The sequence below is a fragment of the Peromyscus leucopus genome, chromosome 20 (assembly GCF_004664715.2).
Source record: "Peromyscus leucopus breed LL Stock chromosome 20, UCI_PerLeu_2.1, whole genome shotgun sequence".
In the NCBI taxonomy this organism is placed as follows: Eukaryota; Metazoa; Chordata; class Mammalia; order Rodentia; family Cricetidae; genus Peromyscus; species Peromyscus leucopus.
Window position 1 is genome coordinate 15,044,963 of NC_051080.1, and position 27,614 is coordinate 15,072,576.

The window sequence follows — 27,614 nt, forward strand, 5'->3', positions numbered from 1 at the left end:
GGGCAGAACTGCGCAGGCGCACGGAGCGCCCGGGCGGGCCGGCTGGCTGGGAAGATGGCGGCGGAAGCCCTGGCCAGCGGCGCTGCAGAGGAGCGGGCCGGGGGTGTCCCAAGTGTGCAGCTTAGGGCCAGCGCCGGGCCATGAGCGCGCCGCCATCGAGTCCTCGAGCCGTGGAGCCCGCCTGCGCCCCTTGCCATGGCGCGGCTCGCGGACTACTTCGTGCTGGTGGCGTTCGGGCCGCACCCGCGCGGTGAGTGCCGAGGCTCAGTGCCCCGGGGAAGAGCTGGGGTCTGAGGGACTGGGACGGAGGACTCGAGGCTGAAAACACCCGGCCGGAGGCAGTGTTAGAACTTGGGGCCGAGCTCTCCGGGCCTGCGAACAGAGGCCTCCGAGGTTATCGGCCACCGTGGCGTCCGGGGTAGCTCGCGAGGACCCCAGACTGTTTGGCCTGTGTCAGGGCCGTCCTCCCGCACCTGGGCACCTGCATCGGTCTCCTGAGGTGGGCAGGGGCGTGTGCCCCGGCGGCGCGGGAGGTGGGAGGGCCCTGCTGCAGTTCAGGTCTCCCCGATTCCAAGTTGGGTGGGATGGGCGCACCCGCCTTGGCCGACTGCCGGTGGCTGTATCTGGGAATTTCACAGAGGGGGGCGGGAACGTTGGTTTTCCAGCTTCTCTGACCCAGTGCTAGTTCTGAAACCTCAAGCACGCTTGGTGGGGTGCAGTGGGAGGGGAGGGGCTCAGAAACTGCTAAATGGATAGGTGGTATTGAGCTGGACTTCGGAAGAAAGTGTCAGACTTGGAGAAGAGCGTTCCTGGTGCTCGCCCTTGCTGTCCAAGCCTGCAAGCCAGGCCCTCCGTGGGGGATCAGTGTGGTGACTGGTGCTCATGTCTAGGAGGCCCTGCTCTGGGGTTAGCACCTGTGTCTGAGAGCCCTTCAGCCCAGGGGGTAGGAGAAAACGGAGCCTGACAGTGACATCAGCAACAGCCATGGAGACAACAGTGTTGGGGTGTTGGCTAGAGTCGTCAGTGTGCCAGGCCCTGCACAACCCTTTGTGTGTATGATCTCATTCCTCCCAAGAGCCCACTGATGTTGGCTTGCTGTTGCCCCTATCTTTAGAGTAGAATCGGGCACAGAGAAGTTGAGTGCCGTTCTGGGACAGAGACTGGGGACTTGCAGTCTAGCTGTCAAATCCCACCTGTAGAGGGGCAGTATCTTAGGGACAGCTGTGTGGCCAGACTAGGCAGCCCTTCGTTCCTAGAGGTCATGCCTCCCACCATGTTCTTCTACCATCATCTCCTCCACACAGTTACCCTGCCGCCTCTCAGTCACTGTCACCATTTAGGACCTAAACTTTCCTCCTGGCCTTCCTTCTTGCTAAGTCTTCAGTAGGACTGTTCCTTTGTTTAACGTCTACATGCTGGACCCCAGACCCACCAGGAAACATCTGCATCACCATCATCTTTGTCTCCAGCCCCTCTTCAGTGCCCTCTCATTGAGCACCTCCTTCTCTCTGTTCTCATGTATTCAAGTCTCTATCTCTTGGCACTCAGTCGTGAGCATCTGCCTTTCTCTCCAGAGAGGGAGTTCTCAAAAGCAGAGACCACATTGTCTTCCTCTCCCTGTCCTCTTCGAGCAGGAGGCTTGCCACCAGTGCTGTGCTGTCGCACAGAGGGAGAGCCTGGGCTCCAAGGCACATGTGAAGGTCAGCGAGGCTCCCCCTGGAACTGGAGTGCTGCTAGGGAATCAGGGAACAAAGCTGGCTGAGGGGCTACCTTACTCTTAGGGGTCTAGGGCTGGGTGCTGGGCCAGGGCTGGAGGAACAAAATGGACTTAGTTGGTGGTGAGAACAGTATGAAAAATGTCCCGTGAGGCCGAGACTGCAGGCAGAGACCAGGTCGGATAGGTGTGTGTGTGTGGGGGGGGTGAAGTTGAGGGTGACATGAGGAGGTGTAGGTGGTCTCCTCGAGAAGCTTGCTGTGATGCATGTGGACTCACTGATGGAGCCACACGAGAGATAGGTACCTCTGACCTCTGAGCGGGACAGAATAGAAGGCTGAGGCCAGAGGTAGCTACTTGTCCTGAATGATGTGAAGGAGTAATTCTCAAATTACCCATCATTGTGGAACCAGAAGGCCATGGAGCCCTCTAAGTGTTGCCTTCTAGGGTCAAAATTGACTAGTTGCTGGCTAACCACTCAGCCTCGAGGCATTTCTTGGAGGAATCAGTCCAGAATTGGGTCCCTGGGTGGGCTAAAGACAAGGGGTATGCGCATGGGGAGCTAAAGACTCAAAGCTGAGGAGCACACTGAAAATTAGTTTGTTGTGGAAGATTACTTTAACTGTGTAAAGATGTGTTGCATTTGTTTATGTAGCAGAATAGTTGTTTAACTGTGTAAAGACGTGTCGTATTTGTTTATGCTGCATTTGTTTAACGTGTAAAGATGTGTTGCTTTGCCTGCCTATGGCACCTGATTGGTCTACTAAAAAGCTGAATGGCCAGTAGCAAGACAGTAGAGGGATAGGCGGGGCTGGCGGGCAGAGAGACTAAGTAGGAGGAGGAACCTAGCGGGGAAAGAGAGAGGGGGCCCAGGGCCAGCCAGCCAGGCAGCCGCCAGCCAGACATGGATAGGACACACAGAAAGAAAGAGAGGTAAAAAGCACCGAGGCAAAACGTAGATGAACAGGTTAATTTAGGTTACGAGCGCTGGTGGGACGAACATAAGGTAAGTCTGAGCGTTCCTAACTAATAAAAAGCCTCCGTGTTGTGATTTAGGAGCTGGCTGGTGGGTCAGAAGAGAGCCTGCTACGTCGGTTGTCCTTCTTTGTCACTTGTCACCAGCCTCATGCCAGTCCTTGTGCTCTCTCTGCCCCAGTCTCCTCATCTTGAGATGGACGAATCCCATCCATCTAATGAGGCTGTCAGGAGCTCTCGCATACGAAGCTGTGGCACAGGACAGGCTGGGTAGCCGATGTGTGAACATTGCTTGGTGGGTGCCTCTGAGGAGCGTGAAGGACCCGCTGTACTGGCTACCTACCCTAGGACATTGGGGTGGGGATGCAGGGTCTTTTAGGGTGAGGAGTATGAGGGAGAGGATACTCATATTATTTTTGTTCTGAAGCAGAACTTTTTCTTTGGAGCTGCTAGGTATAGGACCTGGGTGCTGGGTGCCTTTTTGTCTAGGTTGGGTCCAGAGCCTTACCTGAGGTAGCATCCTGGTTGCTAATGGTTACAGTTGGTGACCTCTCAGGGAAAGTAGACAAGGTTACAGACAGTAAATGGCTGGGCTGTGTGTGACCCTTCCACTTTAGGCCCTAAAGTTTAGAGGATGCCGGCTGGCACAGCATAGGCCCCTCACCAGGTGAGTCAGGGAACACCCTGTGTGTGTGTGCCTTGTCTTATCACTGAACTAGACACCTTCCTTAGGATGAGGACCAGACAGCTTAGCTTAAGACCCCTTGCCCAGCTCCCAAAAGTGGTCAGTTAATTGTTGTAGCTTGGCCAGTGCTCAGTTATCAGACACTTTACCTGGCCTAAGCCTGGCAGGTACCCCCCTCCTACTGCTGGGGAGGAAGAGCTAGATCTCCATCACCCACGAAAACGACTTCTGTTCCATGACCCGGCCTCCTTCAGTTCCGATGATAATGAGGTGGCCACATTCTTGGGCCCCATCTATTGTCCCCACCCATGGCCCTGCCCTCCCTCTGGATCAGGTTGGGGCTGTTTGGGATGGCTGCAGTTCCCTCCCAGCCCCCCACCCCTGGAGTTTAAGGGTCCAAGGTTTTGCTGGGGTGGATTAAAGCTTCTGTGTCTGTTTATTATGGACTGGGGACAGGTCAGAGAGAAAAACTGAGAAAGCTGTAGGCTCCCTCTGCACATGTCCTCTGCTGCAGCTGGCCTGGGGCATTGTCTTCGTCTTGAAGTCTGATAGTGAGAAAAGCAGGAAGGTAGTATTCTTCTGTTCCCTCCCTTTTCCTAGAGCCGGGCTCCTTAGAGGCTGCAGCTGGTGCTGTCCAGCATGTGTGGTGAGGTGTGCGGTGGGCCAGGAGAAGCTGCCGTTCCTTCTTTGCCTTCCCACAGTGCACACTGTCCACGGTTGGCCCTCCAAGCCTCGGAGCCTGGCACTGGTGATGGGGTGCTGCCAGCAGATGACAGAATACATGGTCTGTGTTCTGCCACTCAGGCCCCCAGCCTGCATGGGCCTGGTTGCTGGAGGAAGCTCTTGCTGAGGTGCTTTGAGTACGGGAATCCCAATGTGTTTTCCTAGTATGGGCCCACCCAACCTGTGGGTTCAAGAGTGGGTCAGGGACTTCCCATCTCTGCTTCAGTGGACCTTGGTGTCTATCCTCCATAGGCTCCCCAAAGAGCACTGCTTTGCAGTGTCTGGCTGTACTGTTGCGATTAGTCCCAGCACTGTTGGGTTAGCGAGGGAGGGTGCTCATTCTCCTCTCTACCCAAAGTGGGCAGTACTTTGGTGGGTCAAGTATAGCCATTACAGGTTACTCTGGTTGCCAAAAGGTTTTAGTGGATGACAGACATAGAGACATGGCAAAACCCCTCACCTAAATGCAAGCCAGCAGTGTGGGGTCTCAGAGAAGCCAAAGGAGAGAGTTACAAGTCTTCCTTGTAAGGAAGACTTGGGAGGGCCTGCTGTGCCTCAGGGCTCCGGAAGTTGTTCTGCACTTCTGACTGAGGAACCTGTTTGTTGTGGGGTTGAGTTGGGCTGGGTGTGGGGAGCATGGTCATATAGCTGACTACATGAATTCAACAAGCCCTAATTAGGCTGTAGTCTGTGCCATGCACAGGAACTTGTTGTCTGGTCAGGCTACTGACAGGTGTACCAGTTGCCTGGAGACAGGGGCTATACTTGTTGGAGGGAAGGCTTCAGGGTCCTGCTACAGGCCCCCCGATTTAGGTTGAGAGTGGATAGCAAGCTTCTTAGAGGAGGAGGCACTAGACTGAAACCTGATGGTCAGATCCTGGGCTGTTGAAGGTACAGAGAAGGAGCTCAAGAGAGATGACCACTGGGCTATCTACCCATCTCCCCTTATGAGGCAGTTGGAAGTCTCAGGAAAGGACCTCTTTAGAGTGTGGAACCCTCAGAAGACTTGAAGACTAGTGGGAAGTGGGAATTAAGATTTCACAGGATGAGGGATGCTGGCAATGGATGATGACCATCCTGTGCCCATTCCCCTGGGAGGAGAGGCTGTAAAAACAACCCTCAGAAGGCTACTAGCCCTCTGGCCTTGGGAAGGCTGCAGAGCAGAGGCTGCTCTCCCTGGCTGCACACCCCCCTTCCTTCCTCCGCCTGCTGCCTCGTGGCAAGAACTGGGTGAGCCCTGGGTGCCAGCCAGGGCTGGGCCCAGATGGTGGTTTAGGGCCGAGCACAAGGAGGCTCTTGCCTGAGTGGGTTGGGGGAGGAGCCACAACTGGGGGAGTAGGTTGTGTGTGCGCATGTTGTGTGTGTGCTTGTGTGTGTATGTGTGCGCATGCATGTGTGTACGTGATCATGTCTTTGTGCATGCACTGCCCAGGCCTGTTGAGGGTGGGACCTGAGGGACCCCCTGGGGGTTTTGTCTTGGTGGGACAGGTGCGTGGGTGTGTGTAGGTAGGCATGACACCAGCAGACACCTGTCCCTTCCTTGTCTGTTGCCTGTCGCCTGCAGGGTGTTGGTGGTGGGAGGAGGGGAGCAGGAAGCTGAGGTTTTCTGAGTCATAATAGGCCCCTGCACCCCACCACCTCCAGCTTAGCAGCAACCTTCGTAGTATTCACATCCTTGATATTTTCTCCATGGTTCTAGAGGCAGAAGCATGGGTGATCTCCCATGGTTGCAGCTGAGTTCTTTTGCTTTTAGGGGACCTGGGGATTATGTCCTGTTGTCTTGGGCTTGTGTGTTCAGCACAACTGTGTCTAAATGTAGGCTGGGTGGATGTGAGGCCATATTCTAGCAGGCCCATTGCACACTGAAGTTTTCTGGGACTTAGGCTAAGGTGGGAAGGATCCATGAAAAGACTTCTTTTCTTTTTCTTTCTTTCTTTTTTTTTTTTGGAGACAGGGTTTCTTTGTGTAGCTCTGGCTGTCCTGGAACTAGCTCTGTAGACCAGGCTGGCCTCATACTCAGAGATCCGCCTGCCTCTGCCTCCCGAGTGCTGGGATTAAAGGCGTGCGTCACCACTGGCTGGCATGAAAAGACTTTTATGTTGAACACCCTCCCCTCACTGTCTGCTTCTGCTGCTTCTACTGGTGGGAGCATCAGCAGCATTGAGTCTGGGCCAAGTAAAGGATGGGAGAGCACTATGCCTTGGGGATCTTGAAGTTGTGTATGTGAGAAGCAAAAGTGAGGACGCCTGTCTTTCTTGCCATACCACAGCGGTTCTCAACCTGTAGGTTTCGACCCCTTTGGGGATCACATATCAGATATCCTGCATATTACATATTTCCATCATGATTCATAACAGCAGCAAAATTACAGTCATGAAGTAGCAATGAAATAATTTTATGGTTGGAGGTTCACCATAACGTGGAACACCATAACAAAGGATTGCAACACCATGAAGGTTGAGAACCACTGCCATACCATGTTCCATCTTCCATGAGTATATGAGGCAAATGGTATCCTATGTCATCGTTGTTACCATCACTTGGCCTCCTGATTTGGTGGTTTAGGAGTGAGCCCCAGGCAGGGACCTTCACTCCACCTACATAGACTATACTTAGAAGTTCTTTCCTTGCTGGTGCAGACAGGGGCCTGGGAGCTCCAGCCTTCAAAGGGGCGGGTCCCTGCTCAACTCTTGACTTCTGAGACTTGTGCTCTGGGAGGAACTGTCTCTGAGGTACTGTGGATAGGTAGCAATTTGGAGCCATGGTTGGTGTTTCTACCTGTGTAAGAGAAGCTGGGGCTTGAATTCCACACAGATAACAGTTGTGAGCATGGGCCCAGGACAGACAGGTGACAGGGATCACCAAGGTACCCAGTATATATCCAGACATGCCCACTGTCTGGCAGGGGCTTGAGGGCTAAAGCTGCAGGTTGGCAGTCAGGGAAGATGTTGAGTTAGCTATAAGTACTCTGCTCCCCCCTGAGAGGATCCTATACAGTGAAAGACTAGGCTGGGCTAGTAAGTGGGAGGAGAGGTCTGAGGCCTTCTCCATCTTCCTTATGGTGGCCTCTCTGCACAGAAGTATGTTTAGAGAATGATAGATCTGGGAGCCTAGGCTGATAGGATGCCAGATGAGAAGGAGCTGTTTCCATCCTGGGCCAGTCTTGACAGTATGAGGGGTCGGGGTGGGGATGGGAATTGGGAGGGCACTCTGACCACCTGCTCTTGTTCTCAGGGAGTGGGGAAGGCCAGGGCCAGATCCTGCAGCGCTTCCCGGAGAAGGACTGGGAGGACAACCCTTTCCCCCAGGGCATTGAGCTGGTGAGTGTGGAGGCCTAGCATAGGGGATATCAGGTCCACTGGGGGGCAGCTGGCCTGACAGGCAGGGTGTCTTGCTCATGTCACTGTGTCCCTTGTAGGCTTCACCCTAGATGGTAAGGCCAGAGCCCTCCTTCCAGAGGGCTAAGGCTAGGAGGCTAAGGTGTTCCCTGGGTAATAAAAAGGTGCTTCGTATACCCTGCAACTCCAGGTCCCGGCAGGGCAGGTGCTTGAGGGCAGGTGGTGAGGGAAGGGGCTGATTCTTACTGTGGGTGTGGGTGCAGGCACTGACTGCTGATCCCTCCCTGTAGTTTTGCCAGCCCAGTGGGTGGCAGCTTTGTCCCGAGAGGAATCCACCAACTTTTTTTGTGGCTGTCCTTACCGACATCAACTCTGAGAGGCACTACTGCGCCTGCTTGACCTTCTGGGAGCCAGTGGAGTCCACACAGGTCAGTTGAAGCTCTGCTGTGCAACATGTGAAGCTGAGCCTTGAGCCATGGCCAGCTTGCTCTACCTCTGGGGGTATGTTCCTGTTTGGGAAGACTGCACCTGAGTCACCTCTGTCTTCCACTTGGGCTCATGGAATGACTCGGATGAGAGCCAGGAGGATTGGTTTCTGTCTGCAGGAAGTGGTGTTCAATGAAGATACCACAGAGCAGGAGGAAGAGGCAGATGAAGGAGGCCAGGCACGGCTGTCGTCCACAGCACCAGCCCAACCCAGCCAGCTTTTTGCTCCAAAGACTCTGGTGCTGGTGTCCCGCCTGGACCACACAGACGTGTTCAGGGTGAGGAGGGCCACCGAAGCGGCGAGGCAGTACGTGGGGTGCCCTGTCAGCTGTACCACTGTTCCCTCTCTGCTTGTTGCAGAATAGCCTTGGTCTCATCTATGCTGTCCATGTGGAGGGCCTGAATGTGTGCCTCGAGAATGTGATTGGGAACCTGCTCACGTGTACTGTCCCTTTGGCTGGGGGATCGCAGGTAGGTCTTGGAGACAGCTGGGTGGCCCCAGGCCCTCCTGGTACAGTCATAGGAGGTGAGGGTGGGTACCTGTTGGGCACTCATAGTCCTGCCTGGCCAAGCACACAAGCCAAGGCCTTAGACACTCCCTTCTGCTCTCGTGCCGTCGTCTGTCGTCTCTTCTTAGCCCTGTCTGCTTACTTGGCTTTGAGCCTGCCTTTTCCGTCTCTGTCCTCTTGATCATTGGGTGTGTGCCTGTCTCTGGATGCCGTTGTCCGTGTATCTTTTTTTTTTTTTTGGTTTTTCGAGACAGCGTTGTAGCTGGAGAGCAATTTCACCAATACAGGGTTTCTCTGTGTAGCTTTGCACCTTTCTTGGAACTCTTTGTAGACCAGGCTGGCCTTGAACTCACAGAGACCCACCTGCCTCTGCCTCTGCCTCCCGAGTGCTGGGATTAAAGGCGTGCGCCACCACCACCGCCCAGCTCCATGTATCTTTCTGTCTCTTACTCTGTGCCTTGTGTCTAATGGTGTCTCTCTGTCTGTCTGTCCTGTGCAGCTGGACTCTGTTGAGGAAGGAGCGGTATGGACTCTTTGTTTCTTCTGCCCACTCAGGCCCTGCCCCACTCAGATCAGAGGCAGACCCCCCTTACCTTGAGTTTTCTCTGCAGAGCAGGGCGGGACCTTCCCCTCCAGCCGTCTAAGCCAGTCCCATCTCAAGACCTGTCAGCTTACCTGGGGCCAAGTGCTCAGAGCTGATCCCGGCTGCCCACACTCTAAGCTCTGGTCGTTTTCTTCCTACAGAGAACCATCTCTTTGGGGGCTGGTGACCGGCAGGTCATTCAGACTCCACTGGTAGACTCACTGCCTGTCAGCCGCTGTAGTGTGGCCCTCCTCTTCCGCCAGCTGGGTGAGACTGCCTCTTATACCCCACCCCCAATTTCCTGTTCTGGGACCAGTGGTCAGAGGTGAGGGTGCTCCCTGTGTACTGGAGTAGGGACGTGGGCCCTCACCAACCCTGTCTCCTTTCTTCAGGCATCACCAACGTGCTGTCTTTGTTCTGTGCTGCCCTTACTGAGCACAAAGTCCTCTTCCTGTCCAGGAGCTACCAACGTCTTGCAGATGCTTGCAGGGGCCTCTTGGCACTGCTGTTCCCTCTCAGATACAGGTGCTTTTCTGCCCAGCCCTTCTTCCTGGCCTCCCCGGTCCCTCTGTCTACCCTCTGTCCTCCGGGGCTTACAGTGTCTTCTGGGCCGTTGCAGCTTCACCTATGTGCCCATCCTGCCAGCACAGCTGCTAGAAGTCCTTAGCACGCCCACGCCTTTCATCATTGGGGTCAATGCAGCCTTCCAGGCAGAGACTCAGGAGCTGGTAAGGGCTGTGCTTTGTGTCTGCGTCACTGCCTGGGCTTGCTGATCTCTCACCACTTGCTCCCTTTGGTGCACACAGCTGGACGTGATTGTTGCTGATCTTGATGGAGGGACGGTGACTGTCCCTGAGTGTGTGCACATTCCACCCCTGCCAGAGCCACTACAAAGCCAGACCCACAATGTTCTGAGCATGGTGAGGGTTGGGGCCAGGGTGGGGCTGGAGCCTTGGGCTTGTGGGAGCGGTCACCTGACAGCCAGGGAACCCAGAGCCTAAGGTCACCATGCAGTTGTCTCTGCTCCTCTCTGCTTCCACAGGTCCTGGATCCAGAGCTGGAGTTGGCTGACCTTGCCTTCCCACCCCCTACAACATCTGCTTCCTCCCTGAAGATGCAGGTGAGGGTCACTGCTGCTTTGATACAGAGATTCCAGTGCCTCGAATGGCCAAGCTCATGGTGCTCAGACACTCGGCTTACCTCCAAGCTGACCTCAGGTTTCTGTACCCTAGGCAGGAAGGAGCCTGGGAACGAAGGAGCTATACAGATAGTTAGGTGTGATGATTGTGTCTGAGCCAGTACAGTGAACCAGTCAAGGGGCCGTGGACAGGAGCCACTGTTCAGCACTTGGAGGACTCACTTGACTGCACTGTAGGGAGAGGCAAGGGGGGCAGCAGAGGTGCCTGGGAAACCCAGGGCCTGGCTGTGAATGGGGATAGAGAGAGGACTTGAATGGACCCGATACCTGCATTGACTTGTTCTCTCAGGACAAGGAGCTTCGTGCTGTCTTTCTGCGGCTCTTTGCTCAACTATTGCAAGGTTACCGCTGGTGCCTGCACATTGTGCGCATCCACCCAGAACCAGTCATTCGTTTCCATAAGGTAGGCTCTGGGGCTGGGGCTGGGGCTGGAGACAGCTCCGTGAATCCACAAAGAGCTAACTTCTCAGTGTTCTCCCAGGCAGCGTTCTTAGGCCAGCGTGGGCTGGTGGAGGATGATTTCCTGATGAAGGTGTTGGAGGGCATGGCCTTTGCAGGCTTTGTATCAGAGCGAGGGGTCCCTTACCGTTCCACAGACCTGTTTGATGAGGTACAGCCCTGCCCCTGCCTGTCTCCCTGTCCCTGTCCAACCCGCTCAACTGACCCTCACTGTCTTGCCTCCTCCCCCTTAGCTTGTGGCTCACGAAGTAGCGCGGATGCGGGCGGACGAGAACCATCCCCACCGTGTCCTGCGTCACGTCCAGGAACTAGCGGAGCAACTTTATAAGAATGTATGGTGGGTGACATGGAGGGCATGCTGCCACTTTGGTCCTGGCCCGCTAGCCAATGCCTGCCTGTGTTCCCTCAGGAAAACCCATACCCAGCTGTGGCAATGCACAAAGTGCAGAGGCCAGGTGAGGCCAGTCACCTGCGGCGGACTCACCGGCCGTTCCCCCGGCTAGATGAGGGCACAGTTCAGTGGATTGTGGACCAGGCTGCGGCCAAGATGCAGGGTGCACCCCCAGCTGTCAAAGCTGAGAGGAAGACCACTGTGCCTTCAGGGCCCCCCATGAGTATGTACCTCGAGGGGGAAGACAAGCTGGTTTAGGATGGGTACAAGGCCAGGAGTTGAATGAGCATGTCCTGTCTCTGTAGCGGCCATACTAGAGCGATGCAGCGGGCCTCACGTCAACAGTGCGCGTCGCCTGGAGGTGGTGCGGAATTGCATCTCCTATGTGTTCGAAGGGAAAATGCTTGAAGCAAAGAAGGTGAGGCTTGTCAGGTGGAACGAGCCTCTAATCTGGGCTTGGGGCAGCGGCTCTTGGGAGACTCAGTTCTTTCTCCCAGTGCGGTAAATGCTGAGCCTGTGCAGGGGCTGCATGGACAGGAGGATGCTCCTTCGTCTGAGTGGACGGCAGTATAGTGTACCCACTCTACAGTGTAGACCTGTATATGCCATGGATGTGTGGAGTGTTTGTTTGTTTGTTTGTTTGGGGAGGAGTTTTTCAGACACAGTCTTGATAGCCCAGGCTGGCCTGGAGCTCACTATCTAAGCCCAGTGGGCTTTACTCTTACTCTGTCTTGGCCTCTTCAGTGCTGGGATTAGAGGCATAAGCCACCACGCCTGGCTTGGTTGCTTTAATAATCTTCTTGCATGCCATTCTGCCCTTCATTGTGTTCGCGAACACCTCCGGGGTGTTGTGTGGTGCTCCTGGGGCTCCCTCCAGAGCCCATGTCCACACTTGGTTGGGAGCCAGCACCGTGCATGCCTGGTGTCTCTGTCCTCTGAACTGTCACTTGTGGGGTTGCTGGGTCCGCTGGAGCCTTAAGTCTGTACTGGTCAGTGAAAAGCAGAGCCTGAGCACACCTGACTTACATCGGCTTTTGGGCTTTTCTGTGCTTGGAGCCTGGGCTTGGCCGTCTCCAGTCTGACGCTGGGTGAGGACTCCCCCGTGGTGCCTTGTGTTCTACATTTCCCCTTGTCTCTGCCTCCAGTTGCTTCCAGCTGTCCTCAGGGCCCTGAAGGGGCGAGCTGCCCGTCGCTGCCTCGCCCATGAGCTTCACCTGCACGTACAGCAGAACCGTGCAGTTCTAGACCATCAGCAGTTTGACTTCGTCGTCCGCATGATGAATTGCTGCCTACAGGTGAGGCCGGCCTTCATCTTACCAGGGATGTCACATGGGTGGGTAGACATGGGGCCTCTAGTGTCCCTGGGACTCTGACAGGAGAGAGTGAAGAGGGGGTGCAGGGGTCTCTCCCATGTGATGGGGTCGGGGAGGTCCATAGTCCGTGGAGAATGGGGAGCTGAAGGGAGCTCTTGTTGGCACTGACTTTGAAACCTGAGGGAACGGTTCCAGGTGGCAGTGGTGGGAGACACTGGCCTGTGATGGCCAGAGAGGTGGGATTGGGTGTGGATGCTCTCCGAGAGGGGCTCCCTGTCACTCGTGGCTCTGCTCACAGGACTGCACTTCCCTGGATGAGCACGGCATTGCCGCTGCACTGCTGCCCCTGGTCACAGCTTTCTGCCGGGTAAGTGTCAGGAGGGTGGGGGGGACGAGGTCTCCTCGCCAGTCTACGCTTGCTGTGTGCTCATGACCTTTCCCCTTCCTTCTGTAGAAGCTGAGCCCAGGGGTGACACAGTTTGCGTACAGCTGTGTGCAGGAGCATGTAGTGTGGAGCACACCGCAGTTCTGGGAGGCCATGTTCTATGGGGACGTGCAGACCCATATCCGGGCCCTCTACTTGGAGCCTTCTGATGAGCGTGTGAGCCCCTCCCAGGTGTGCAGGACTCCTGGGCCGGGCCGGGCCGGGGGCGGGCGCCTTGGTCCCCGCTTACTCTTGCGGTGTGCCCTGACAGGAGGCGGGGGAAGCGCAGTCTCAGGATGATGAACGATCTGCCCTGGATGTGGCTTCAGAGCAGCGGCGCCTGTGGCCAACCCTAAGCCAGGAGAAGCAGCAAGAGCTGGTCCAGAAGGAGGAGAGCACTGTGTTCAGCCAGGCCATCCACTATGCCAACCGCATGAGCTACCTTCTGCTGCCTCTGGACAGCAGCAAGAGCCGGCTGCTGCGGGAGCGGGCAGGGCTAGGAGACCTGGAGAGTGCCAGCAACAGCCTGGTCACCAACAGGTGGGGGGGGGCCGGTGGTGAGGCCTGGGCCAGGGAGAAGGTGTATGGTGGGGGCGTGGGGGTGCTGGTGCCCACACATCCCCTCCTGGCCCAGCATGGCGGGCAGTGTGGCCGAGAGCTATGACACAGAGAGCGGCTTTGAAGACGCAGAGACGTGTGATGTGGCTGGGGCCGTGGTCCGCTTCATCAACCGCTTTGTGGACAAGGTCTGCACAGAGAGTGGGGTCACCAGTGACCATCTCAAGGGACTGCATGTCATGGTGCCAGGTATGGTGGTCCTGGGCACGGGAGTACTGCTCAGATGGGTGGCTGTAGGGGCCCAGGGTATGAGACCTGCTCTCCCCTAGACATTGTCCAGATGCACATTGAGACCCTGGAGGCTGTGCACCGTGAGAGCAAGAGGCTGCCCCCCATACAGAAGGTAAATAGTGGCTGACAAGCTGTGGGTACCTGAGGCCTGGGCTGTGCTCTAAGTTTCTGCTCTGTTTGCTGAATAGCCCAAGCTGCTAAGGCCACGCCTGTTGCCTGGTGAGGAGTGTGTCTTAGACGGCCTTCGAGTGTACCTGCTGCCAGATGGACGTGAGGAGGGTGTGGGAGGCAGCGGAGGAGGCCCTGCACTACTCCCAGCCGAGGGTGCTGTCTTCCTTACCACATACCGCGTCATCTTCACGGGGATGCCTACTGACCCCCTGGGTAAGCCTCTGGACCTTTTTTCTGTGCCTCCCCAGCTCTCGGAGTAGATAAGACTTTCTTTTCCCTTCCCTTTTCTCAAAGAATCAAAGCCCTATAGGAGATAGGCCCCATGACGCTCCTTCCCTACCCACCCAAGACTTCCATGTCTGGCACCCTGAGATATGTGCCCTTGTCTTCTCCTCCCCCTTCACTACTGCCTGACCTGTCTAAGTGGGGGAGCAAGTGGTAGTCCGCTCCTTCCCCGTGGCTGCATTGACCAAGGAGAAGCGCATTAGTGTCCAGACCCCTGTGGACCAGCTTCTGCAGGATGGTCTGCAGCTTCGTTCCTGCACATTCCAGGTGAGGAAACTTACGTCTGCTGCAGCTAGTTTATGCTCTGTAAGTGGGTTCCTGCCAGTGGGTTGTTGACTTGGGGCTGTGACATTGGCTCTCAGCTTGGTATCATCTGACCTTTTGAAATAGTGGCCTCTGTGTATTTGTCTTTTTTTTTTTAAAAGATTTATTTATTACATATACAGTGTTCTGCCTGCATGTATGCCTGCAGGCCAGGTGAGGGCGCCAGATGTCATTACGGATGGTTGCTGGAGTTGAACTCAGGACCTCTGGAAGAGCAGCAAGTGCTCTTAACCCCTGAGCCATCTCTCCAGCCCCTGTGTATTAGTCTTTATCCTTGGGGCACTGACCTGAGTCTAAGTTTTGAGTGTACTGCCTAAGCTGAGAGACCTCGTCAAGTAGCCACTGAAATTTACAGTTGATACGCATTAGGACCCTGAGTTACATGGACATGATGCCTTTCCTTAAAAGGCACAGTTGGCCTGCCTCTGTGGTGTTGCGTGCCATCAGAAGGGAGCCTGTGAACTGAATGCTATCTGATTGGGGGGGAGCCTGGTAGCCACTTAGAGCCTGAGGGTTTATTTGTCTGACCCAGCTGCTGAAAATGGCCTTTGATGAGGAAGTGGGGTCTGACAGTGCTGAGCTCTTCCGTAAGCAGCTACACAAGCTTCGGTACCCACCAGATATCAGGGGCACCTTCGCCTTCACACTTGGCTCAGCCCACACAACCGGCCGGTCGCCACGGGTTGCCAAGGACAAGGGTCCTTCCCTGAGGTATGGAGTTGGGTCCCAGAGCCAGGGCAGCCAGGTGCTTACTGTGCACCTAGCATAGTCTTCCCTGGACCTCCTGCCCTCTCAGCTTTGTTGGACTTTTATACCTAGAAACTTCTCCCGGAACCTGGTGAAGAATGCTAAGAAGACCATTGGGCGGCAGTATGTTACTCGGAAGAAATATAACCCCCCTAGCTGGGAGCATCGGGGCCAGCCACCCCCTGAGGACCAGGAGGACGAGATCTCAGGTGGGAGCAGGGTCAGGGAAATCTGTGTGCTCTCTATCAGAGATGGTCCCATGGAGGCCGGGGCCTGGGTTGGTGGTCTTTAGAGATGGTCCCCAACTATACTGTTTGCAGTGTCAGAGGAGCTGGAGCCCAGCACACTGACCCCGTCCTCAGCCCTGAAGCCCTCTGACCGTATGACCATGAGCAGCTTGGTGGAGCGGGCATGTTGCCGTGACTACCAGCGCCTTGGACTAGGTACCCTGAGCAGCAGCCTGAGCCGGGCCAAGTCGGAGCCCTTTCGCATCTCTCCTGTTAATCGCATGTATGCCATATGTCGCAGGTGAGGGCTGGCCAGGACACGCCAAGAAGATTTTGCCAGGGCCGACTAGGGTGGTAGGCAGTGCTTGAACACCTTCCCTGCTTGCCATGGGTCCCAGCCGTGGATCCTGGAGAAAAACAGGGAGCCTGGGCAGGGGGTGGAGAGAGGGTTGGGCTGCGGGTTTGGTGGAGGCACCCAGATAAGCATAAGGTGCCTTTGGCCTTCCGATTCTGGGAGCCACGGGTTTGTGCCACTGTGCTCACCCTGTCGGCTCTTCTTACCTACTCTGTGGACAGGCACGGGGCAAGGCCTTAGAGCTGCCCTCCTGACACCTCCCACTCCTGCAGCTATCCGGGATTGCTGATTGTTCCCCAGAGCATCCAGGACAATGCCCTGCAGCGTGTTTCCCGCTGCTACCGCCAAAACCGCTTCCCTGTGGTCTGCTGGCGCAGTGGGCGCTCCAAGGCTGTGTTGCTGCGCTCTGGGGGCCTGCATGGCAAGGGTGTCGTCGGTCTCTTCAAGGCCCAGAATACACCTTCTCCAGGTACTCCTCCTTTGTTCTGCCTGCCTGCCTACCCTGCTTGTCCAGTCTCCACCTCCTGCAGCTCCAGCTCCAGCTCCAGCTTCTCCTTTCTCAGGCCAGACCCAGGCAGACTCCAGCAGCCTGGAGCAGGAGAAGTACCTGCAAGCTGTGGTCAGCGCCATGCCCCGTTACGCTGACTCATCGGGACGAAACACGCTTAGTAGCTTCTCCTCGGCCCACATGGGTGGTCATGGTGAGAGGGTGCTTTGGGGTGAATGGTGGCCGTAGAGCAAAGAGGACTTTAGGCTGTGGCAGCCAGCATTCATGGTGGGCTAACGAGCAGGGGCAGAAATGACTCTTTTGTGGGTGTTGGGTATGGGACAGAGGGACTTCTCTTCGTGTTCTGGGACAGGCAGGAATACTGCCCAGACCAGGTAGGTGAGTGTCCTGAGGCCCGCTCTCCTCTGACCATAAGCCTGTCCTTTCCTCTCCTTCCCTAAACCAGGACATCTCCCAGAGGTCTCTAGGTCCGGCAGGTGCTCCGTCCATACCTTGCTGTGTTTGCTGATGCCTAGAGGAACACCCCCAGTCATTTCTCCATCCTTCCTCTATCCTCTCCCTTCCAACTGCCACTCCGCCCACTAGGGGGCCTTCATGTTCTTCTGTCCTGGCTAATTGGATCTTGTCTGCTCTGCTCTGCTCTCAATGTCCTTGTCATCCCCTCCACAGCACCCTGAACACACACTGAAAGGGGTGCCAGGCCAGCCTTCTTCCCATGCTGACCTCTGCTTATGAGGCACCCACCCAGTTCCTTGCCTGAGAACTGCTGTCATAATTGTGTGCAGTGTCTTCTGTTGTTCTGATCTATGACAGCTGCGTCTGCTGTCTGAAGGAGGCCCAGGGATCAGGGGTGTGCCTCTGGCTATTCGTTGAGCCCCTTCTCGTGCTGCCCGGCACTAGCTTTGGGCTGACTGTGTTCACGTAGTTGTCTAGGTGGCAGCTCTAAAGGATGCGGCCCTGTGTGTGCTCTCAGCGCTCTCGGAAGGCGGACAGCCCGTGTCCAGTGGTGGTTGGCAAGTGAACTGTGGGGCGTGGGCACTGCTCTGGTCGGGCTCATTCTCACGGCCTGCCGGTAGATGCGGGGGTCCTTAGCAGTTGATTCTTTGATGACAACTCTAGCCACTCACTTGCATACCAAACCCAGTGGGTGTCAGGCTGGGTCCTTGTGCTTGGAACTCTGTCTCAGCACTGGGTGTGGCGTCTGCCAGGCTCTCAAGTCATCTTACCAAGCTAATGTGACAGTATCACTTGGAAGTAAGTTGCCCCAGTCCATCTGGTCTGCTCAACCTTAAACTCCAGTCCTTCCCTCCCCCTCTTGAAGTTGTGGGGCTACATTTTCTCTTCTGGGATCAGCTTCTGAGAACACAGTGGTACTGGGGCCTTTTTTAGGCTTGGTAGCACCTGCTATGAACAGAGCTGTCCTATGGCCCAGGGTCCTTAAGTTTGTCTGTCTTGTCTCTCTGGTTCCTAGAAGCTGACCACCCAGGTCCATTGTGCTTTTTGTTATTGCTGTTTCGAGACAGCATTTCCCTGTGTAGCCCTGGCTGTCCTGGAAATCACTCTGTAGCCCAGGCTGGCCTCTGACTCACAGATCCACGTGCCTCTGCCTCCCATGTGATGAGATTAAAGGTGGGAGCCAGCACACCAGGCCAGGTCTGTTGTTCTTGCCTGCAGCTGTCTGTCTGTCCTTCCCTCTCTCTGCACGCTCTCTACCCCAGGCTTCTTTACTCCCTGTTGAGCCCCTGGTTCTCATATGGACTCACCAGTTTGTCAGTGATCTTCATCTCTTGCTGGCCCCTAGTGCTAAGGACAGGGCAGCAAGCTGGCTCTCCTGGTCACCAGGCGACACCAGTCTGGTGGATAGGCCAAACTGACCCATGGCGCAGTTTCCTGAGAATACCTGATTTCTGTGTGATTTTTCTTCCGGAAATTCTGAGTGGTACTTCAGGCAGCATCCTCCCCTCAGAAAGTATCAGCCTGCACCTTCCCGAGTGTCCCCTGAGCATCTCTAGCCTTCCCTGGGGCTACTGTCGCCACCTCTGGTGTTGTGAGTTCAAGGTGTAGGGCCACCTTCCCTGACTGTCCAGTGATGAGCAGGAGTCTGCTTCCCCTCAGCCCTGCTTGGATCTCCAGCTTGCAACCTAAGTAGTCTGATGCTGTGGGCACTGCAAGCTGGGTAACTGCCATCTGTAATGTGGAGCTGTCCGAGAAATCAGGGTGTGGAAGACTGGCCTGGAGCTTGGCCGTAGTGACCCTTGCATTGGATGGGGTAATGGTGTCTTGCCCCAGACATTTTTTCTGTGCACTGCATGAGGCCTCTACATAGTCAGGTAGCCTGAGATATGACTCAGGCTCCCCCCAGACACTGCCACATTGTCGCAGCCTCTAACTGTGGTGGATGCAGTCCTGGGAAGAGATCCGCTTGTGTCCTCCTGTCCCTCTGGCCCTTCTTTCTTCCTCTTTCAGTTGCCTCTGGGTCTCCTCCAGGCCGAGGCTCTCAGGTACCTCTTGTGTTTTGTTCTGGGTAAGGCTACTACATGGTTGTATGTTGAACGCTTCTATCAGGAATTGTCTATCAGACAGTCCCTGGCTTAAACTAAAGGAAAGAGGGTCTAGGAAAAATCTGAAGACAAGATTGCTTGGAGCTGTTTGAAGGAGAGCCCCATATGGCAAAGCCTGACCCTTCCCAGCATCACAGGCCCTCTCTGCCGGGCTGCCCCTGGTGGGAAGGACCCTTCCTTGACAGACAAGGGCCGGTCCTGCTGCTGACCCCTGGGAGTGGGACTTGGTGGGAGCCTCTGGTAACCCAGGCCTGGGACCAAACCTGAGCCTTCTCTCTGCTGTGCCCTCAGTGCCCAGCCCCCGAGCCAGGGTCACCACGCTGTCCAACCCTATGGCGGCCTCGGCCTCCAGATGGACTGCGTCCCGAGGTACCGTACTGGGGCTTTCCCTCCCTGGCACTGACGGCCCCTAGTAGGAGTATGTCTTGGGCACTAATCTCTCCCTCCACACCCAGCACTAACGCCCCCTCGGAGAGACTAGCACAACTGACTTCCTAGCCTAGTCACTCACTGCCCAGCACCTGAGCCCACTCCAGATGCTAACATAAGACACTAACATAGCACCCCTCCCCATGTGCCTCAGCATCTGTGTGTTCCAGCCCTGCTCCCTCTCACGGCCTGCCGACCACTCTGCCCTGCCTGGAAACTCAGTCCCCTCCCTGGAGGCCAGGCCCAGCCAGCCCCAGGTAAGTGGTGCCCTGACCTCAATCCAGTGCTTACTTGGGGTGTCCTTTGCAGGCAAGTGGAGCAGTGTCCGAGCCAGTGGCCGCAGCAGTGGACTGGGGGCCGATGTGGGCTCGAGGCTGGCTAGCAGAGATCTCCTCAGCACCCCCCACACCAACGGAGCTCCACCCGATTCTGGCTTTCTCCGGCCACAGCGGGCAGCCCTTTACATCATCGGTGACAAAGCTCAGCTTAAGGTAACTGGGATAGGGACGCGGGGCCAGGCAGGGAGCACAGGCTAGGTGTGGCTCACAGCTTTTCATTGGCCTTCTTCCAGGGTGTGCGCCCAGATCCCTTGCAACAGTGGGAGCTGGTGCCTATCGAGGTGTTTGAGGCCAGGCAGGTGAAAGCCAGCTTCAAGAAATTGCTGAAGGCCTGTGTACCTGGTTGCCCTGCCACTGAGCCCGGCCCAGCCTCCTTTCTGCGCTCACTAGAGGACTCAGAATGGCTGACTCAGGTCTCTACACTGCCTCTGCCTCTCTGCCCATCTGGGTGCTAGGTCTCCCTCTAGGTCTGAGTTTCCTCATTTGATATGTTGGGTACTGGGAGGAGGGCGAGGTGATGTGCACTTCCTGTGTAGTATCCTAGTGTCCGGGAGGCAGCTGATGGTCTGGGCCTGTTCGAAAGGGATGTTGGAGCCTGTCTGCTGTGTTGGGGGTGAGGGGAGTTGATCTCCACTGTGGAATGTGGCTTGTGGACAGGGCCCTCTGCTGCTTTGTCCTTTCTGGAGAATGGAAATGGGTGTTGTGCCATTGGTGCCCTGTGACAACTAGAACACTTAGGGATGGGACTGCTGGGCACCTGAAGGGCAGGGACTTCCTCTCTTTCTGGGACAGGGTCTCACAATGCCGCATTGGCTGGCCCAGAGTTTGTGGCAGTCCTCCTAGGTGCTGGGATTACAGACATCTACTACTACACCCAGCAAGGACAGGGACTTCTGAATCTGCCTTCCTCGTCACGGGGGTTTGAGGAGGGGTGGGCAGGCTGGAGGAACAGTGTAAACGTGACCAGAGCAGAGCAGATCAGTCCATCCAGTGCTGTAGGTACTACTGGCCTTAGAAGGATTCTGTGGCTATGGGAGCCTCTGGGACCCGATTGGCTGTAGTGTCCAAGGGTTGCCTGTCCCTGCAGATACACAAGCTGCTGCAGATATCGGTGCTGGTAGTGGAGCTGCTAGACTCGGGCTCCTCTGTCCTGGTGAGCCTGGAGGATGGCTGGGACATCACCACTCAGGTATGTGGCAGATGCAGGGAAAGGGGTGGGGGCGGGGTCCTCAGATGTTCTCTGACATCTGGTGGTTCTGGCAGGTGGTATCCTTGGTGCAGCTGCTCTCAGACCCCTTCTACCGCACTCTGGAGGGCTTCCGCCTGCTGGTGGAAAAGGAGTGGCTGTCGTTCGGCCATCGTTTCAGCCACCGTGGGGCCCACACCCTAGCTGGGCAGAGCAGCGGCTTCACGCCCGTCTTCCTGCAGTTCCTGGACTGTGTACACCAGGTGGGTGGGTAGGCAGGCTGGAGGGAGGGAGGGTGGGAGGCTGCCATGCAGGCAGGCTGGTGGGGGGGAGGGAGGGACGGAGGGAGGGAGGGAGGTTGCCATGTAGATAGGCTTGAGCAGTTAGTTCTTCCCTCACCTGACCTCTGACCCACGACTTCATGCAGGTCCATTTGCAGTTCCCCATGGAGTTTGAATTCAGTCAGTTCTACCTCAAGTTCCTCGGCTACCACCATGCATCCCGCCGTTTTCGGACCTTCTTGCTGGACTCTGATTATGAGCGTATTGAGCTGGGTATGTAGGGAAGAAGGAAATCTGGGGTAACTCTGGGTTAGAGGGGCCTAAGCTCAGTGCTACTCTTGTGTAGGGCTGCTGTATGAGGAGAAGGGTGAACGCAGGGGCCAGCTGGCGTGCAGGTCCGTGTGGGAGTACGTGGACCGGCTGAGCAAGAGGACCCCCATGTTCTACAACTACACATACGCACCCGAAGACACCGAGGTGAATGGGGTCTGGCGGGGGCAGCAGCTCCTGCGTGGCCCAGCTTCTGAACGTAAGACTTGCTCCCAGGTGCTGCGACCCTACAGCAATGTGTCCAATCTGAAAGTGTGGGATTTCTACACCGAGGAGACGCTGGCTGAGGGCCCCCCGTATGACTGGGAGCTGGCCCAGGGGCCCCCGGAACCCCCGGAAGAAGAGCGGCCTGACGGAGGTGCTCCCCAGAGCCGGCGCCGCGTGGTCTGGCCTTGCTATGACAGCCGTCCTCGAGTCCAGCCTGACGCCATCTCACGCCTGCTGGAGGTGCGTGCTGCCCCGGAGGAGGGCCTGGTCTTCCCTCCCCCACTGGTTGAGACACCAGGGCCATACCTGTGCATATGTGCGTGTGTCCCTTGGGAACTAGGGCGGCTCTGACTCCATCTACTACCATATGACTGCTTGCTTACTTAGGGGGTTGTGGTTGCTAGGTCTCTGTCCATGCTAATAGATGTTTGCAGATAGTAGTGATGAGAAAGCATTTGTCAGACACTCTCAAGACCTGCGCTCTTGGCATGTGTGTCCTTGACCTGGTATATTAGTCATCGTTGGTCATTGTGAGGAAATACTGGAGATAGGCTAACTTACAAGGTAGAGAAATGTATTTAGCTTGCAGTTTTGGAGGCTCGAGGGCATGTACTCAATTCTGGTAAGTCTCAGGGTTGGGTCACATCAAGTTCTCTGTGACCCAAGGACCTTCCACCAGGCCCCACCTCTTAAGATTGCAGTACTTCCTATTCTGTTACCCAGGGACTAATCTTACTTTCCCATGGACCTTTCCTGTACAGACTGCATCTACCCTATGGTACCTTGCTTTAAGTAACTTAGGTAGCTCCCAGGCATCAGTGCAGGCAGGGTTTCCCCAGGAACCATCCGCCTCTGCTTGTCAGTGAGTAGCAGCTCATCTGAGTTCCAGCTCTGGAGCTTAGACGTCACTGTCGCCTCTCATTTGCCATCTTTTCTGAGCACATCTGCTCAGGAAACGAAATCAAACAAGGGCCAAGTGAGCTGTGGGAGTTTGTTGGTGTGTGGTAGTTGGGACAGTGTACGGGTGGCAGGTCCTGTCTGTGGCATGGCCTCCCTCACTGGTTCATCAGGGGCTGAGCAGTCAGGAGGGTGTGGGCCTCAGGTCCTAAGCAGGGGAGGGTGCGCCCTCCTCTGTGCTGGCTGAGTTTCCTTCAAGATTATCTGAGCATCTCAGGATCTTAGAGGGACCTGGTCCAAAGGGCTTATTACTGGAAGAGAAAGGGAGGGAGGGAGGGAGGGAGGGAGGGAGACAGGGAGACAGTGTGTTTTGTGAATGAAGGTATGGAGGACGATAGTACAGAGATCAGAAGAGTCCTTTATCTCTGTTGTCAGCTCCATCCGATGTTACTGCAGTCACTTTGCTTTTCTGGGGCATAAATGCACATAGTACTTTATTTTTGTTTGGTTAACTTTGTTTAAAGAAGTTTTAAAAATGAGAGAAAAAGCTTTCTTTTTTTGCCATTCCCAGTATCTTTTCTTTTCCGGTACTGAGAATTGAACTCAGGACCGTTATGTATGCTAGACAGGTGCTCTACCACTGAGGTAGAACTGTCACTTGGTGGGCTGTTTTGTTTTGTTTTTTGAGACAAGGTCTCTCTAAGTTATTCTAGCTGGGTACAATTTGAGATCCTCCTGCCTCAGCCTCCCCAATAGTTGAGAGAACAAGTATACTCCAATCTGGTCTCTAATAATCACTTTTTTTTCTGTGTATATCTAGTCTAATCCCAGTTCCTTTTTGTCGGAAAAACTTGCAATATTTCCTGTAATACAGGTCTGCTGGTCACACATTTCCTCAAACTTTGATTATTTTTTTTTGGGTCTGAAAACGTCCCTCCACCTCCTTTCCTTTTCGTGGTGTTGTAGATGAGTGAATCAGTTCTAGCGCCTTGTATACACATGGCAGGTGCTCTGCCGCTGAGCCATGCCCTTTGCCTGCCTATTTATATCATTATCTACCTTCCTACCTACCTACCGTCTTTCAAGTGTGGTGGTGGTGTTTTGGTTTGTTGGTTTGAGGCAGGCTCTCACTCTAGCCCAAGTTGACCTGGAACTCACACTTTATTCTAGGCTGGCTTCAAACTCAGTAATCCTTCAGCTTCAGCCTCTGAGGTGTGGGATTAAAGGCAAATGCCATTGTGCCCAGCTGCCTTTATTCTTTCAGACAGGTCTTGTAACTAAAGAGGGCCCTGAACTCCCTTCTGATCCTGCTTCAGCCTACTCAGTTTTAGGATTACATTTGGGAACTACCACCTCAACTCTCATTTATTTTTAACTCCTGGGCTCAAGCAATCCTTCTGTTTTTATTTTAGCCTCTCGGGTAGGTAGAACTACATGGGAAACATGGTGCCTGGTTTTGCCTACCCGCTTCCCCCTCCTTTCTCTTTCTTTCTGTTATTTAGTGGTGCTGGATACTGAATCCAGAACTTGGTGCATGGGAAGCAGGTGCTCTCCCAGAATGTATACTACACTCAGCCCATAAGTCACTGTTGTGAAGGGTATTTTCTCTGAATATAGAATTCAGATGTGGCAGCTTTTTACATTTAAGCCCCCAGTCTACACCCCCCATTGAGAGAATACTAATTAAACCCACATACTACATTCAGTTTTACGATATCATTACATTGTTTTCTTGCTTGCATTACTTACACTATAATCAGTGTTCATTCATATCCTTTTAAACTATATAATGTCATTTTTATTTTTATCATTTGCGATAGGGTCTTGCTGTAGAGCTCTGGCTAGCCTGTAACTCACAGAGATTGGCCTGTATCTGCCTCTTGAGTACTAGGATTAAAGGCATGTACCATCACTGGCCTGGATATATATAAAAATTACATTTACTTACTGAGTGTGTCTGTGTGCGGTGGAAGGTCTGCTTTCAGGAGTCAGGTCTCCTATCCCATCATGTGGGTCCTAAGGCTGCACTTCAGTTGGCAGGTGTGGCGGCCAACATCTTCACTGGGAAGCCATCATGGCCTCCCAGTCTGGAGGTTTTTGCTGTTGTTTTGTTCTTAAATATTTTTTAGATTGAAAAAAGTCTTTAGGGTATGAGTGTTTTGCCTGCATGTATGTCTATGTACCATATATATGCCTGGTACCTACAAAGGTCAGAAGAGGGTGTCGGATCTCTTAGAACTACCTGTCGGATCCCCTGGAACCACAGATAATTGTGACCACTGTATGGATACTGGACATCAAACCCAGCTCCTTTGTAAGAACTAGTGTTCTAAACCGCTGAGCCATCTTTCCAGCTCTTGGATGTTTTTTTGTTCACCAATTCTCCCCAGGAGCTGCAACGGTTGGAGACAGAGCTAGGCCGACCTTCTGAACGCTGGAAAGATACCTGGGACCGGGTGAAGGCTGTGCAGCGCCTTGAGGGCCGGCAAGATGGACGTGTGAGTGGGGTGGGGATAGTAGGCTGGGCGGAGGAGCACCAACTGTGTTGCCAGGAGATGGAGGCTGGCTGGCTTTGATTCTGCGAATGTCTACCATAAATCAAACAGTGAAGGGGAAAATGAATAGGAAGCCCACTTACACAATTTAAGTAAAACATAGCTCTCTGAACAGATGAAGATAGGTTTATTCTGTATCCCAGAATCTAATCAATATTTATATGTATAATTCAGCTATCATTTGGCTTAAAAGGGCTTATTGGGAAATGTTAGCATTTGTACTGTTTTCTACAGAGGAGATATTTTCCTGTTTAAAATAACCCTGGACTTTAGAATTATAACCTGTCTTACGTGAGGAGAACACCTTCCACCCTGCCCCCTCCAGGGCGCCTCCAGCTCGCTGCTGCTGTCGGCCGTGCCTCACCACCGGCGCTCCTTAGGTGTGTATCTGCAGGAGGGGCCTGTGGGCTCTACTCTGAGCCTCAGCCTGGACAGCGACCAGAGCAGCGGCTCCACCACGTCCAGCTCGCGTCAGGCTGCCCGACGGAGCACCAGTACCCTGTACAGCCAATTCCAGACAGCTGAGAGTGAGAACAGGTGTGAAAGGCACTCCTGCTGCATAGCCACTTCTGGACGGGGGAATGGGGCCCACACAGGACTGTAGTGGGGCTAGGCTCTCTGGGGAGCTTTAGTTTAAGTAGGAGGACGTGTAGAAGCCATGACAGCTGCCTGAGCGGAGGACAGCATCAAGAGAGGTTTGGCTTGTCGACCTGGTGACTCTAGCAGGGCTGAGATGGAGCCAAGGAGCACCATAAGACTGACTGCCACTAGAGGACACTGAGCCGGGGGCATCTTACTATGGTTGCCGCCAGATTTGACTAAGTGTTCCCCCTCCTCTGGGAGTATTTGTGTCACATGAGACTGCTTTCCCAACACCCTTAAAGTTCTGGTGTTTGGGACCCAGTGTCTGTCACATGGCAACTATAGAGAGACCAACCAATCATCTCATTTCTAGAGGTAGTCCCCCGCCTGTTAGTTAACTTGGCTCTGATTCTGGTACAAATGCAGGTCCTATGAGGGCACCCTGTACAAGAAAGGAGCCTTCATGAAGCCCTGGAAGGCCCGCTGGTTTGTCTTAGACAAGACCAAGCACCAGGTGAGTGATGAGTGGCATGGACAAAGGAAACCGATGGAAGGTGGACCTGCCCTAACTCTGCCTCTTACTCCTCACCCCAGCTGCGTTATTATGACCACCGAGTGGACACAGACTGCAAGGGTGTCATTGACCTGGCAGAGGTGGAAGCTGTGGCACCTGGCACACCCACCATAGGTGCCCCTAAGACTGTTGATGAGAAGGCCTTCTTTGATGTGAGCCTCTGCCCAGGGGTGGGGAACACCTGGGGCAGGGGGCTTGGAGTCGTAGGGTCCGTGGAGTCAGTAACCTGCTCTTCCCAGGTGAAGACAACACGTCGCGTTTACAACTTCTGTGCCCAGGATGTCCCCTCGGCCCAGCAGTGGGTGGACCGGATCCAGAGCTGCCTGTCGGACGCCTGACCCTCCCGGCCCTGCCCGGGCTGCTCTGCTTCCAGTCGTTACAGACCACTAGGGGTGGGCAGGGCCGCCCCGGCCATGTTTACAGCCCCGGCCCTCGACAGTATTTGAGGCCCTGAGCCCCCCAGCACTTGTGTGTACAGCCCCCGCCCCGCCCCACCTGGCCAGCTCTAACTTATTGTAGTGTCATGGCTGAGCCGTTTAGGGCCGAGGCCATGGTACAGCCCTGTACCGGGCTTGTAAATAGTCCACCCCACCCGGCCCGTCAGTGTGCTGGCCCTGGCCGGCTGGCTGTACTGTTGTTTCTAGAACCAGAGTCTATATAAAGAGAGAACTAACGAACACACTCCTGTCCCTGCATCAGCCAGTGTGTCATGGGTCTGCCCAGAGGGGCTCCTCTGTCCCAACCTTGGGGTTTGCTGAGTGGGCAGAGAGTTGCTATCTTTCTTGTATACTTCTTCTGGAGCCTGAGTCCATCTTCCTCCAAGATCCTGTGGTCATTAGCAGCTCTGCTGCAGAAGGGGACTTCATGACACCCTTGCTAGCACACGGCCACCCAACTTCTGCAGGCCTACAAGCCAGAGAAGACAGCCCTGTCTTTTCTACCCAAATAGCTCTGCAGCATTAGTTGACATCAAGGAGGCTCCAGATATTGGAGAGAGAGAGTGTGTGAAAGACTTCAGGAAATCGTTGTGAAGCTGAAGGACAAAGGCCGCACTCCTGGGCAGAAAGGAGCATGGGCTCTTAAAAAAACAAACAACAAAAGGTCCTCAAGGCAGCTAGGAAGGGGAAAATGTGGCTAAGAGAAGAGGCAACACCCACAGTGATCTGTAAGTCACAGATCATGGGTCTTATGCTGTCTACACCTCCTCCTCTTCCTCCCCTGGGGCTACCATGGAGGTCCCTGATCATCCCATCCAAGGACGTTGTGATGATTTTTGTTGCTGGGCTTGTTACTGTCCTTTCCTGCTTGCCTGTGAACCTCACCAAGACTAGACATCATTAGCTGTGTACTTGCAGCCAGGGCTGGGGCAGAAGGTAGGCAGAGAGCTATGGTGCTGCAGAGGTTGGAGGA

At 54.8% G+C, this 27,614-nt stretch overlaps 1 protein-coding gene across 6 annotated transcripts; it reads left to right on the forward strand.

The window, feature by feature from the left end:
- Window positions 1-26,885, forward strand: Sbf1 (SET binding factor 1). Of its 6 annotated transcripts, none has more exons than XM_028869162.2 (42): window positions 26-250; window positions 7,332-7,417; window positions 7,726-7,863; window positions 8,041-8,199; window positions 8,282-8,392; window positions 8,930-8,953; window positions 9,175-9,280; window positions 9,406-9,538; window positions 9,633-9,741; window positions 9,820-9,933; window positions 10,056-10,133; window positions 10,501-10,614; window positions 10,693-10,821; window positions 10,904-11,002; window positions 11,080-11,284; window positions 11,367-11,479; window positions 12,207-12,356; window positions 12,673-12,741; window positions 12,829-12,990; window positions 13,070-13,338; window positions 13,433-13,605; window positions 13,686-13,759; window positions 13,836-14,031; window positions 14,243-14,370; window positions 14,960-15,138; window positions 15,247-15,383; window positions 15,495-15,702; window positions 16,029-16,225; window positions 16,305-16,457; window positions 19,117-19,194; window positions 19,564-19,745; window positions 19,826-20,005; window positions 20,680-20,781; window positions 20,856-21,041; window positions 21,206-21,332; window positions 21,406-21,536; window positions 21,606-21,836; window positions 24,884-24,991; window positions 25,374-25,585; window positions 26,057-26,144; window positions 26,225-26,356; window positions 26,444-26,885. In XM_028869162.2, the coding sequence occupies exons 1-42, from the start codon at window positions 196-198 to the stop codon at window positions 26,540-26,542; spliced, it is 5,724 nt and encodes a 1,907-aa protein (XP_028724995.1). In that variant the 5' UTR covers window positions 26-195; the 3' UTR covers window positions 26,543-26,885. The 6 variants fall into 6 exon arrangements, with proteins under 6 accessions (XP_028724999.1, XP_028725001.1, XP_028724995.1 ...); XM_028869164.2 differs by having other exon boundaries at window positions 16,320-16,457; XM_028869166.2 differs by lacking the exon at window positions 8,930-8,953 and having other exon boundaries at window positions 1-250; window positions 16,320-16,457.
- Window positions 26,886-27,614: the final 729 nt, after the last annotated feature.